This window comes from Notothenia coriiceps, unplaced genomic scaffold (genome assembly GCF_000735185.1).
Source record: "Notothenia coriiceps isolate Sejong01 unplaced genomic scaffold, NC01 NC01_scaffold00019001, whole genome shotgun sequence".
Lineage (NCBI taxonomy): Eukaryota > Metazoa > Chordata > Actinopteri > Perciformes > Nototheniidae > Notothenia > Notothenia coriiceps.
The window spans coordinates 1,009,687-1,023,360 of record NW_011351702.1 but is presented as its reverse complement, the minus strand read 5'-3'; the positions used below and the strand labels follow the sequence as shown (position 1 = coordinate 1,023,360).

The window sequence follows — 13,674 nt, the reverse complement described above, 5'->3', positions numbered from 1 at the left end:
TCGCGTTTATGTCCATATCGATCAGATCCAGCTAGTTCTAGCTAATGATATGACTACCTGCTTATTAAAAGACACCTAAACAATAAGTGTCGCTATGCAACTGGGTGAGGCCACAAAGTATAGCGCAGCATTATGCATTTGTTTACATGCCCACCGGAACCCTGAGGCATTACCAACAGATCAACGCACAATCAACCCAGACAGGACATCTCTTTCTCCACATTACGTGTTAGACATTAGAATTGACTATTATTGTCTGTCACATACTCTCATTGTCTGTCACATAAGTGGTGCAACTGAAGCGGTATTGCGCTAAAGGGAAATTATTTTGACCGAAGAGATTTAGATTTGCCGGCTAACGGGAACTCCGACGTCGCGGATGCGCTCGGCTCCTCTCGACTGCTGCTCGGGTTTGCTCGGTCAGCTTCCGGATGAGGAAGCATTCATTCGACCAACTTACAGTAGATAACATTACAAACATTTTTAACAGGGGCCATAATAGTGTAAATAATGTTTGTTTTGNTCAACGCACAATCAACCCATACAGGGCATCTCTTTCTCCACATTAAGTGTACAGACAAGAAGAGTATGTGACAGACAAGAATAGTCAATTCTAATGTCTAACACTTAATGTGGAGAAAGAGATGCCCTGTATGGGTTGATTGTGCGTTGATCTGTTGGTAATGCCTCAGGGTTCCGGTGGGCATGTAAACAAATGCATAATGCTGCGCTATACTTTGTGGCCTCACCCAGTTGCATAGCGACACTTATTGTTTAGGTGTCTTTTAATAAGCAGGTAGTCATATCATTAGCTAGAACTAGCTGGATCTGATCGATATGGACATAAACGTGAGTGAAGTCTAATCTGACGGGAGAGAGAGATCAGCTGCTGCTGACGAGTCGACACGCAGCTCTGCATGATCACATGCAGCGGTGAGCGGACAAAACACACACTTCAGGTTAGAATATCACTCGTAGCTATTTTAATTACCTCTCAAACTACCTAAACTAGTTATAGATATGTTTAGTTTTACTGTCGGGTCACTCATTACTGGATCCGCGAGCTGCATGATACTGGCATAATAGATTGCCCGATCGGGCAACCAGCAGGTGAGGCTTCATTGCCCGAGCTAAATACTAGATGGCCCCGGGCCATCGGGCAGTCCTTAATGTCGAGCCCTGGTGGAAGTGTCCTGAGATTAGCGCCTGCAGGCAGGCCAGGCTCCATGGACCTGTCAGCTCCGGACAGCGCAAAATGCGTATATGAAGCGCTACGTCATGAACGCAATAAATCATACCCTCGTGGGGGCGCGCTCATGTGATTGGCTTAGAATTGAGGAGACATCTGATTGGCTATAGAAACAATTACAAGTACGAATCAGGTGACCGTCAGGGGAGTCTAAAAAAACCCACACACGAATGCACCGCAAATCCGCGATCCATGCACAGAAAGCAGTTTGTGTTTGCAGGTTCAGAGGTTTTAAACGGAAAACAAATATGTGTGGATCAAAATTACACATGTAAAACTTTTTTCTGTATTTTGATTTTATTTACATGTAGGCCTACTGTATATGAAACGCAACACATTGTGTGTGCATTGAAAAACACAAGTGTGGATCCGGAAATACAAGTGTGAATCCTTTTGCGGATAATTAAATACAAGTTTGAATCTTTCTGTGTGCATGTGTGTATTATGAGACTGTTCTGAGCCCATACTCAAGTCCCAAGTAAACAATTCCTGGGAGTTATTGTTGATGAGAGCTTGAGTTTTAGGGAAAACCATTACATAAATAAATACTTTATAATAGAATATTAAATTGTGTTTTTATTATTACCAAGCACATGTCTTATAATTTGAACTTTACATGTTGTCAATTTAAGAGACTTCACAAAATACTATAGTGTTCAGGTGATCCTCAGGTATGCAAAATACTATTTGTGGCAGAAGACAATCCACAGGGCAAATGGAGCAACAGCAGTTACTTATGAAATCAACTCCAGTTACTTCCAATCTTATCACAATTACTCGTGTCTTATTGGCAGATCTGCCAGACTTTGCGGTCAGCACCTCTTCAAGTGAGATTGTAAACAATTCAGTTTTTATTTATGATTTTATCCTCTCAAATGGTATAGTTAATGTCTAGTTCGGCTGACACCAAATAACCATGTTCCCCTCCTGGAAGCCTCCCCCCCTGCAGTAAAACAATACTGTCACGTTTTCAGTATTCATGACATACCTAATGTTTGCCATAAATATATGATTATTATTAGATATTGCGAAGAATGAGATTGTCAACGACATATTCTGCTCACTCTATAGACAGTCACTTATATTTACCTTCAGAGGAATCAAGAGACACCTGGATGTCCAAAAGACAGATGTACAGTGTGAGAGAAGAGAAAGACAGTGAGGAGTGATGAGTTGGGTGTATGGGAGTAGGGAGCAGAAATGAAAGGGAAAATCAATGAAAACAGGGAGACAGTGATGGACGGTCAATAGACTTGAGAGGATCTGGAGATCTGACAGTCACTTCCCCTGTTGCCAAATGTTGCAGAGATACATCATGCCAGAATGTGACATCAGTCAGTTTCAAAAAGGCTTCTGCTGTCTCTTGTGACCTTGTGACATTGTGATGTTCTAGCAAGCCCAGATGCAAAAGAGACAAAAATACAATGTGAAGGTTGGAGCGCTGAAGCTGATGCCCTTTGGTGGAAAATGTGATAGTATGTGTGGCTGTGGGCTGTGAGAGCAGGACAGAAAAGCCTGCAGGAGCATGTGAAACACAATCGTCCCCCGTCAGCTGCGGGTCAGCAACTTTTAATGCACAAAAATAGGCCTTTGTTGTCGACCCTGTAATCAGTGTTTTAAAAGCCGTGCCAGATTACACTTCATCTAGCTTGTGTCTCCTAATGTCTCTAATGTTTAGCAACTAGCAGCTAGATGTGGCTAAAATAAGGACACAGGAAGTCTTGGATTGGTATTGTGACATGTTGTCCTTAAGAAACAAACAACCAGGGCTAAGCTGAGCACACATCCTCAGGGTGTTGATACCAGAAAAGCCACGATGACATCAATAGCTGGAGGCAGTCCTAGCCACTGGCCTGCAGCCATCCAGCTAAGGGCTCAAAGATGAAGCGCCCCACCCACTCTAATGTTGCCTCGAGGAGTTGCACGGCCTCAACCCGAGGGCTGACAGACCGCTGGCTCACCCATCCAGAACATTGCACTGATTGACCAGAAACGTCCATAGACATAACAGTCGTACATGAAACTGTCAGAGGAGAGGGAGCAGAGTAAATTGTTGGATTGACTTAACACGAGTGGGAAGCAATAAAGCTCCCCACCACACAAACTAATGACTACAGCATGCAGGGCGCAGTCCTTTCACTGTCCCTTCCTCTCCTCTTTTTTTCCTCTGTCCTCCCTCTGCAAAGACCTTGAGAATTAAACTTGGCCAAAAAAGAGGGTAAAGTCGTCATTTGTAACAGTGGAACACAGAGCTATTCAGTTTGCGATGCTTTTGAAATTGATCCAACCTTTACAGCTGCCACAATGTCAATGTCCCTGGTATGCCAAAGACAACAGAATTATACTAATGCAGATTTAACAACTACTGTGGCTAATGAATAGGAATGACCTCTCTCTGACTATCCACTTATCATTTGTGAAATTAGTTGAGTGGTTTGTCTTTAACTTCCCTGTAGGGGGATTGATATCTGATACCTGCCATTACACCTGTCAGACTGCATTTGTCGTGTGCGGAATAGTAAAGACGAAAAGCAATAACAAGTTGGAGCAGGAGGAATGCAGCTGACGACCAGAGGGGAGACTGGAGTAGTTCAAAGGTTTATGCACAGAATCTCTTTGTAGGTGTATAGGGTTTCTGACCCACAGGTGTCCAAGGTCCCAAAAAGTAGCTCTTGCCCTTAAGCTAACATAAAAGTGAATATGTGACCCGCTCTATCGAAATCAGTCGGAAGTCGCAACGGCTCATTTCAAAATAAACGTGGATTTCCATAAAAAACTATTTTTTCGGGTTTCGGGTGTTTTGTTTGATTTTAAACAAACAAAGTCTTGGCTTTCAGAATATGAAACTTTTATTTCCAAACTCACACGATAAATACAGTCTTTAAGCNGGAACCCTCTCGTCCGCTCTCCACCGCAAAAGGTAGACGACACCCTGAGTTCCGGCCTAATCATAGGAGGTCCCGGGACCCCGTGACTCGCGAGTACGGGGGGGGGGAGGGTTTTGGGTCACCGCCTGCCCCCTTTTCTAGGGGTGCCCAAATTTAACTGTCTGTCCGGGTGAATTACGCGCCGTATAACATGAAAAAAGTTAAGAGACTCGCTTTGGAGTGCCGGGTGTTTGTCGGGCCGGGTGGCCCTTTTGAGGGCCATAAGGGGCTAACCGGTCAGGTGTTTACACTGTACTCACTCCCCGCCTCCACTTAAGCCGATTATGTGGGCGGCGACGCACTCAATTAATTTCAATCGCTATGTACACTCTGCCAAAAATCTTTTTATAATTAAACTGGGATATCTTTTCGCGACACAATCAAATACCACTTCTCACTCACAGTAATCTCTTTGTTACATGACTAGCTCCACTCCAACAGCCGGCGGCGTTTTTCTTTTTTCTTTGAAAAAAAATCAAAATTAGAACAGTGACTCCGCGGAGAAACGAGTTCCGGGACCCGTGAACGGGGTCCACGGGATAGCCATAAGGCCGGGAACCACTGATGGACCTCTATAAGTCTTCCGCTCTGTGCGGCGGTGGCGTCTCTTATTTGTCCTTCCGTTGGTAGCCGTTGGTTACGAGGCCCTAGCAGAAGCGACCGAAACCACATAAACCCGCCCCTCGTCGCGCGGTTCGAATGTCGACCGTATACATGATGTCGTAAAGGTCGTAAACGGTCGGTCGCCAAATTTCACAGCTTGCCTGTGAATTACTAGCTTACACAGCACTTGCCTTCTGAAAAAACGGAAACGCATTTCAAATGGCATATCGGCAGGAGCATCGCCGACCCCAGGTTCGGTTTGATATAGGCCAGTGTTTGCTAGACGATAAAAATTTTGCAGTGTGTATAACTGGGATCTATATCGATATAATTCTTGCTCTTTTTCGAATTGTATATGGAGGAAAAACATTTGCTATGCTGTTTACACACTCCCACTATGCCAGTCTCGTAGCAGGATACACGGTCCCCGAATCGGGCCTGTCGGGGTCAGGGATAAAAAAAAAAACAAATTGGGGGACCCATAAACTCTCCCTCGGGATACCGCAATTGGGGCGACTTCGAGTTGTTTCACATTGATAAACGTAATTCAACGTTGTAAACGTTGAACAAAGCACAAATAACAGTTTATGACAAAGATTACAAAGCTTCTCGAAAATGGGGACCTTTACTTTTTCGTGTCGATGACTTCGGATGAGGAGGTGGACTTGAAGTTGGAGAGCACCTTCCAGTCCAATTAACGTCATACGACGAACAACGAAGACATGAGACAAGAAAGTTAGGCATTTTGAGAGTCTTTGGTATCTTTGGTCATAACACTGGTTATTTGGTTTTTGTTAACTGTTTACAACTTGATCTTTATATATTTGACAACAACTCGAACGTCGACCCATTACGGTATCCGAGGGGAAGGAGTTTATGGGTCCCAATTATATTCCCCGTGCGGCAGAGTTTCCGTTAAAAAATGTTCCGCCGGTCAACATGTCCGTTAAAGTTTAAATCTTCCGTACAAAATTAGAAAAGTGCCGGTCAGAGGTCTTCTTTGTTATTTATTGAGCTTTAAAACAAATTGATAACGACTCTGTTCTCTGTATAATAATATAATAATATTTAATAAACAGTGCCTGCCTCTCTTTTCCTCCCCCTCTTTTCGTCCCTGTGAGACGTGGGGAGAGGGAGGCGGGGCTATTTCATCGTTATCAGAAAATGATCATATAGGGCTTACACACGGAGCCTTTGGACCCCCCAGAGCGTTGCGTATGCTGGTCTACCCACCTTGGGACCTGGGACCCGTTATCTTTACCGTGGTCGTTTAGTGCCCCCCCCCTCCCCCACAGAGCAGAGCAAGGCAACGAAACTTAAAATAAGAAGCAGCATTTTACGGCGCGCTATGCATGGGGCCGCCTTGAGGGGGTTTCCTGAACTGTCGTTTCAGTAAATTAAAGGGTGTTTCATGTTGTCGTTGCTGTGGGACTTCTTAATACCTTGGAAAATGCCGTTTAATACTTTTAATAGCCTTAATTTTCGCTAAATTTATTTATCAACTTTTAATACTTTTTAAGACCCCGCGGACACCCTGTTATAGGACATTAACGATAAAACAGAATATTGTTGTTCTATTTTTAGACACATCTCGCGATTGACTGGGAACCTCCCCGCGATCGACCGCGACTGGTTGGGCACCCCTGGTGTACAGTGAGGTCCTAAGCAGCCGTTTATAGGCAGTGTTGTTGTAGAAGTGTACCTGAGCTCCTGTTCTCCTCAGACTGCTTCAGCTTGTCTTTGCAGCTCAGTAGAAACTTCCTGGATGGATCCGAAGTGGCCTTGTTGTTGCTAAAAAATGTATACACAGGTTTTTGGAAGTTACCAAACATGTCTCTGCATTTTGATCAACAACCTTAAGGTTTGTTTGGCAAACGAGCAAAATAATATATGGATATAAAACTAATTACAACACGGTACATGTTTCAATTCTTGTAACCGTCTGATGAGGAGAAAAAAAGACCAAAAACCTAGATACCATATCTTGACAAAAACCTACAGAAGTCAGGTGGATTCATGTGTATCCAACAAGCCCTGCAGGTCAATGTGGGCAGTGATGTTGCTATTACCTCGATGAGTCATTTTCCTTGGGGTAGTCTTCAGTCAGGTCACTTTCAGAGGTGATGAGTCTCTTTCTTTTCTCACTCCTGAAAAACAGTGACAAGCAACAATTTATGTCACAAGCATGAACTGACCATGACTTAACTGAGTAACATATCAACTGCAAAATGGGATGTTTTGAAGTCTGCATTAAGAAAGACTCTCAGTTTAAAGGCCAGTGTCCAAAAAGCACCCTTTCAATTGTCTCCAATGAGGATAGAGCACACATAGCCTTGTATTTGGCTGCTTTAAAAAAAGACAAATTGTTAACAAAACACAACTTGCCATAAACAACAATATGAATTTCCATCCTACCTGTTCTCAGAGAGTCCCGTGCGGGTGGGAGTGGAGGTGGCTCTGCTCGGGCTGCCCAGGGGTTTCCGTGGCGTCGTCTCCTCTCTGCCTTCTGTACTCTGACGCCTCTGGGTTGTCTGGAAGACGTTAGGAATCTTATAAGGGTACAATGTCTACATTCAAACTTTAAGTGAGGTTTTGTTTTCTAGCTTACCTGTCTCTCCCCCGAAGGATTGCTGTCATTTTTCAAAGTTCGGTTTCCCAGCACACTGAGGTTTGCGCTTCCGTGGGACGATTTTAAAACTGCAAAATCAAGAAGGACAAATGGCAGCTCAGGACAAAGCATGTGAATTAAATGATAACTTGATCAATCAAGTAGCAATTACATTGTATTTATACGCTTGTACAACCTGTATCTACACCATTGATATTATCCCTGACTTACTGTGCTCATTTCAATTTTAGAAGTTGTTGGAAAGTTTGAGAAACTGTGTGTACGTGTCCAAAAATAAAGACCACACCAGGCCAGTAGGTATGATGATTTTCTCAAATTAAATTCTGAATACAAATATATAAATAATAAAAAGGTTATTTTTTAAGAAATTGGCGCTAGATACACTCAGAGAAGATCAGTGCAGTTTTCTTAGACTTACCCATTTTCTTTAAGAACAAAGCGAGAATCAAAATGTAAGCTGAGACTACACAGTATCAGCAGCAGAAGGAACAGGACAAACTTCATCAGAATGAAATGCAACAGGACAAACTTTTTTCAATGTGGCATCTAATCCGGCCATTCTTTATCTAAGGCTGAGTTAAGGTCAAACTGAAACAATACTTAGTATTCTCTTTTGTAGTCAAGTTTTGTGCATGGCTTTTTTATAGTGGCAAAACAAAGTTTACAGTATAGAAACCTATTGAGTAAGATTGCAATTGATTTGAATTGCTTCAAAATATTGAGTTCAATCACCATAAAACAAAACATTTAGTCGGCACAAAAAAGCAGAAAAACCTCTGCAACTGAAATCTGATGTATTATGACGATTAGCCCATGGGAGTCTACAAAGCAAATAACTGCCATTAAGTGTGCGTGTTGTGCTTAGAAGTAACGACAGAACCACGAAAAGCAGAAGCTCAAAATAAGAAAATGAAGGGATCAGTGAGGGGCCCTGGTTTTGTTTGAACAAAGAAAAATGAGCAGTGGTGTAATTACCTGGCTTTCCAGTCTTCAGTTTGTCCAAAAATTCTTTAGTCTTCTGAAGCAAAGTTGGAGGAATCTTATCCAGGACGATGACACTGTTGTCCTTCAAAGTCAGCATGATACGGTTCAGGTTCTGGCTAACGGTCTTCAAGTTCTGGTTCAGCTAAGAAAACAATACAAGATACGTTGGTTGTAGTTTTATTCAATTAGTATGTTTTCCAATTAATAATAACTGTATACTTTAAGAGCCCATTAGTGTTATGCTGAGTAAGTAATTTACATGGTTTTATCCATGCATTTAACGGTTTACTTAAATCGTGTTTTTTCCTCCGAGCCATTTGTTTACTTTAAATTTCTCATCCAAAAGTAGCATTTTTCACAGTGTACTTAGATCTCTATTGCAGCACTTATTAGCCAGACAAAAACTAATAAACTAGGTCATGTTTTGGTTCACTTATGTGCAAGTGTTCTCCTTTATGACTGTCATTTCTTAAAATGTATAAGTCCTTCCCCATGACTGTCAAAAGTCCATACTAAAATATATCTCTAAATGTTGGTGGGAATTATTATGTATATGTGGGAAATATAGTCTTTGTATTGTGTTCCTAACTTAAATTGTACCTTCAATTTCTGGACATTTTACAGTATTGCTGATGCAAACGTTAAAAACATTGAGATTGACAAAGTAAATAACGGCAGAGTTAAGGAACAGGCAGAGAGTAAGGTGGTATGTTATTGTTTGCTATACAAGCTTCTCTTCAACAGCTGCCATATCAACTGTTTTTCCAAAGTCTTTTGATAAGTGGTTGAAGGGAGATTCATCTATTACTGCTCTGATGACATTTCTACAAATGAGACAGATGTCTGGATAGCGCTGTATCTCAAAATATAACATTGAAACATTTAAGAAAGGGTACTCCTTCAGAATCTAACGTTATGTTTAAGTCATTTGTAGTTGTCATTTTTGAATAAACACCCAGAACAGAGTTTGAATAATACCTGGAAAATTTTGGAGGCTCCACCACAGTTAAATCTTAGACATAGGTTGATTTTGTTGTCCTTTTCCAGAATCTCAAAAGTTCCCTCTTTCCATCTGGTGGTGCCCAGATCAAGGCTGGTAAGGCGGATCTTAACACTGGCGCCACCGCTGGAGAGTTTGGGCACTATGGTTGACATGGCTTACTAGTATCCAGTTGGTGCACTTTGGAGGCTTGGACTTGTAACCAAACAAATCCTAAAACAAGAAGGAAATCTAATTAAATTAGTTTATTAAACCACATTGTGTCATATATTACCCATCTCACAGTTAATGTTTATATAGAATGGATTATTAAAAGGGACATGTTTTAACCATCTTGCCACCATAAAACCGTTATTATTCCATCCATTTCTTTAAAAAAGGAGGCAAGAACTCAATGATAAACCATACCTGATTTATATACATCTTAAGCACTTTTATTGCACCTGTTGTTAAAAAACTTGTGTTACGTATACATATGTTCATCAGCTAATAAACTATTTATAATGCATCCAAGCTAGCCCGCTATGGCCAACGTTGTACAACTGAGCGCTTGTTGAAAGTCACAACAAACTTAAGTCGACCACAAGACACATACCGTTAGCACAACAGCTCATATTAACACAGATGATAAACTCACGGCAAATATTTAACTAACAGGGGTGAATGTCTCACGAAGTGGGAAAACTTAAGCCACTTATGTTAGCTGGCTAGCGGTTTCAGTAAGAGTCAATGCAGCCTTGCATGCATTAGCCTTCAAACTAGCCCAGCAAAGCGAAGATGCACGACACTGCGACCGGCGCTCATTACTATTTTCTTGGTTGACATAATTGTTACAATAATAAACGTCATACAATTGAGCTACCGGACAAAGTTACAAAGAAGCACCTAGGGTGACATTACAGCCAGGCCGAATGTCTGGGATGTAGCGGTCGTCCCCCCATCTATAGAAGCTGAATGGATGGGGGAGGCCAACATTAGCTAGTTGGCTAGCAGGCTAGCGGGAACTAGCTAACTGGCTAATTTGCTTGATTTTAATTTGGGGATGAAAACAGGGTCACCCTTTGGTTAAACCTGCGCAGTTCGTTACCTGTCGGTTATGTGTTTTCTTCTAGAAACTTTTATCTCACGGTATCGTTGTCGTAGGTCCTCCGAGAGCAGAACGTTTGTTTTGCCGGCATTCACCTGCTCCCAGTATGTATGTTGTTGACAGTGGACCCGCACACAACGCCTCGCAACACTGCGCGATGATGGCGGGAATGTGAACATTTACAACGGAAATGATAACCGAGAGTGCGTCCGATCCGGTCCGACTGAGCTCTCGCGATATCTTAATTATATGTATTTAGGTTGCCACCATTGCCCGCAAAAAAAACTCGCCATTGGATTATGTTTATTGTACAATAACGTTCAAATTTGAACTTTCGAGGCTGGTTTCTATCAAGAATGATCAAAAATATTAACGTTTTGTTACCGCAATGAAGTTACGTTGCTTGTAACGTTGATGTGCGCGCGGAACTACCGGATTCCATTTGTCAAGACGTTGACGCTAGCAGCTAGCTTGGGCTAGCTGCCCTTACTTTGTGTTAATTACGTCAAATTTGTTTCATTGCTGCCACATTAGTTTGGCAATACACAACACGTTAGCTGAAGCAGTAGTTTAACAACACGGTTGGACCACAAAGAGCTTCAGAGAATGCTGGCCACGGGAGCTGTGAGTATCTAATTTCATTATAACGTTACAGAAAGATATCAACCGTCTCAACACTCATCCCCCTTTTGTTATTGGGCTTTAATTGTTAATAGCATCTTGACGAATAATTTCTGACATTATTATACATACACATTGTGTTTACAATCTTTACACTGAGTAAAATATGTGCATTCATTCTAAGACTCCATTTTTGTATGGTTAACGTTACACCGTTTCAGCCATTGTAGATATTCTAGATGGCTTATATTTATTTATCTGTATTTCCCCAAAATCAGTCTGACAAATTGAGTATATTTAAAAATATAGCGATCACAATGAACAATGTTTGGCTGCAAAGTTTGCAATAACATCTCAGCAAAACTTCCCAATAAACACTCACAAAATCAGACACATTTTTATATATTTTCATAGCAATAATGTGGTGCCTTATTGTGAATGGGCCCACATATATTATACATATATGATGTGTTGTAGTAAGTGTCTTTACTAATGGTATCACATTGATACACAGTATGTTTCCAAGGCTTAATTCATTTGTCGATGATCGATGCACTTGCTGAATATCTACCCTTCCCCTTACAGGCTGTAACTAACGTCACAGCCCTGGCCCAGGTAGACCGGGAGAAGATCTACCAATGGATCAATGAGTTGTCCAGTCCAGAGACCAGAGAAAATGCCTTGCTGGAGCTTAGCAAGAAGCGAGAGTCTGTGCCAGACCTGGCACCGATGCTCTGGCACTCCTGTGGCACTATTGCTGCCCTGCTGCAGGTATGAACCATATCCCAACCCAAGCTGTAGTATCTCTTCAGTCACTACACCTGTATGTAAATGTCCCCTCTGTGGGGCAAATAAAGGTATTCTGATTCTGATGTTCATTATATCTGCTGTTGTGTGGCCTTGATGAAAAACTGATTTTGTACCTCGTCTTTTTCTTTCTCTTCATTAGGAAATAGTGAACATCTATCCATCTATAAACCCACCTACGCTTACAGCTCACCAGTCCAACAGGGTGTGCAATGCCCTGGCACTTCTGCAGTGTGTTGCCTCACACCCCGAGACAAGGTAATGGGAAGCTAATTCGATTAAAAATTGCTGTTTTACTTTTTTGTAACTCATTTATTTATTTTAATGCTGATGAAGACAGGAAGCTTCCCTTTCCCACTGGAAAAAATAACCCACTAACCTATGGCGTCTGTCTTCATTGGATATCAATCAATCAATCAATTTAATATACTTTCCCTAGGGAAAAATCAGGTTAAAGGTAACAATCTGCCTTTATTCCTGGGAGACATGACTCTGCGGTAGTCACAATATGTTTTGTCTGTAGCGGACCTATTCATCTTCCAATATGATGCTATCTGGCGCACGGTGATATAACAACAGGGGTTTGAACATTTTCTATAATTATCAAAGAACAACAAATTCTCAAAGCCACCTGACTCCAGAACAGTGTAGTTTTCTTTCGCTAATCGTTGTCATGAAAAACACTTCATTGATGACTCAACAGAACTAAAACTCCTTAACAGTTTTTTATTTTTCAACAATCAATAACTCTGTCTTTGAACATTTAAAAAGAGACTAAATAAGTAACGGTAACAAAAAAACAAACACGCATAACATGTGTTCACTCTTCACCTACTTCTGGTGCTGCTGGTGCAATTGTGATGTCTAAAGTGACACACCAGAGAAAAAGAGATACTCGCCTTCTGGCACAGGGAAAACGGTCTTTTTTCTATTTGAAGCGGGTTTTCCTGTGTTAAAGACGATGCATATATGCCCCACTATTATGGCGGAAAAAAGCTTTTGTAATGCTACTTAAACTATAGGACCGGGACATTTGGTTTAATACCGTGACACAATTTGCTCACAATTTTGGCAAACTCTTCAAATGTTTCTGCTATCATCTATAAGTGTCCTTGGGTACATGAAAAGCGCTACAAAAATGTAAGTAATTCATATTATTATACAGAACACTGTCAAACATTCACTGGCAAACAATTTCAGTGAGAGTTGAATGTTTAATATGAGGGTATAAATATTTAGTCTGGTGGCCGTTTTATCCAAGGTTATATTTCTTAGGCAGCTTAGTCTGCAAAGAGATTTTCTTTCAGAATTGTGTTTCAAAAGTTCATACCTTTAGTGAAGACCTTATGTAGTCATGGAAGACGGGTACGTCTTGATGGTTTATTTCAACTTAATCACAGTATCCAAAATCACCTGGGGCCTCATTTATAAAGCCTTGCGTAGGATTCACGTGGGAAGGTTGCTTACGTAGGACAAAGCAAATAAATACGCACAGACATTTTCCAATTTATAAAACACTGCATACCGGCGTAGGACGTGCGTGCGGAAATGACGACAGAACAGCTAAAAAAGACATCTCACACTGTCAGATTTTGGTTCTTTTGGGAAGGTGGAAACAAATCACATTATTTGTTGGATGCAGTTTGAACCAGAGTAGCAGCATGCAGGTCGGATCGTCACCTAAATAAATAAGTGGTCCGAAAAAGGTTAATGACAAAATACACATAGCCTTCCTCAGGCAGTGCGTCTGTACCAGGGACAGGAGAC

At 41.5% G+C, this 13,674-nt stretch overlaps 2 protein-coding genes across 2 annotated transcripts in view; one reads left to right on the top strand and one right to left on the bottom strand.

The window, feature by feature from the left end:
• The window catches only part of usp37 (ubiquitin specific peptidase 37), a 38,977-nt gene extending 28,344 nt beyond the window's left edge, over positions 1-10,633 (bottom strand). Inside the window, exons 1-7 of the mRNA XM_010778465.1 lie at positions 10,480-10,633; positions 9,371-9,605; positions 8,384-8,534; positions 7,388-7,476; positions 7,195-7,310; positions 6,849-6,926; positions 6,482-6,570 (exon numbers count right to left, since the gene is read on the bottom strand). Coding sequence (XP_010776767.1) covers positions 6,482-6,570; positions 6,849-6,926; positions 7,195-7,310; positions 7,388-7,476; positions 8,384-8,534; positions 9,371-9,547 — 700 coding nt within the window. The 5' untranslated portion in view covers positions 9,548-9,605; positions 10,480-10,633. The remainder of the gene's footprint in view (positions 1-6,481; positions 6,571-6,848; positions 6,927-7,194; positions 7,311-7,387; positions 7,477-8,383; positions 8,535-9,370; positions 9,606-10,479) is intronic.
• Positions 10,634-10,723: 90 nt separating this feature from the next.
• Positions 10,724-12,169, top strand: LOC104951732 (cell differentiation protein RCD1 homolog). Its single transcript, XM_010778464.1, has 3 exons — positions 10,724-11,103; positions 11,686-11,871; positions 12,050-12,169. The coding sequence occupies exons 1-3, from the start codon at positions 11,086-11,088 to the stop codon at positions 12,167-12,169; spliced, it is 324 nt and encodes a 107-aa protein (XP_010776766.1). The 5' UTR covers positions 10,724-11,085.
• Positions 12,170-13,674: the final 1,505 nt, after the last annotated feature.

Bases quoted from the DNA above. Each gene is read 5' to 3' on its own strand.
- LOC104951732 (XM_010778464.1), top strand. The intron at 11,872-12,049 runs GTATGAACCATA...TCTCTTCATTAG, and splicing joins CTATTGCTGCCCTGCTGCAG to GAAATAGTGAACATCTATCC.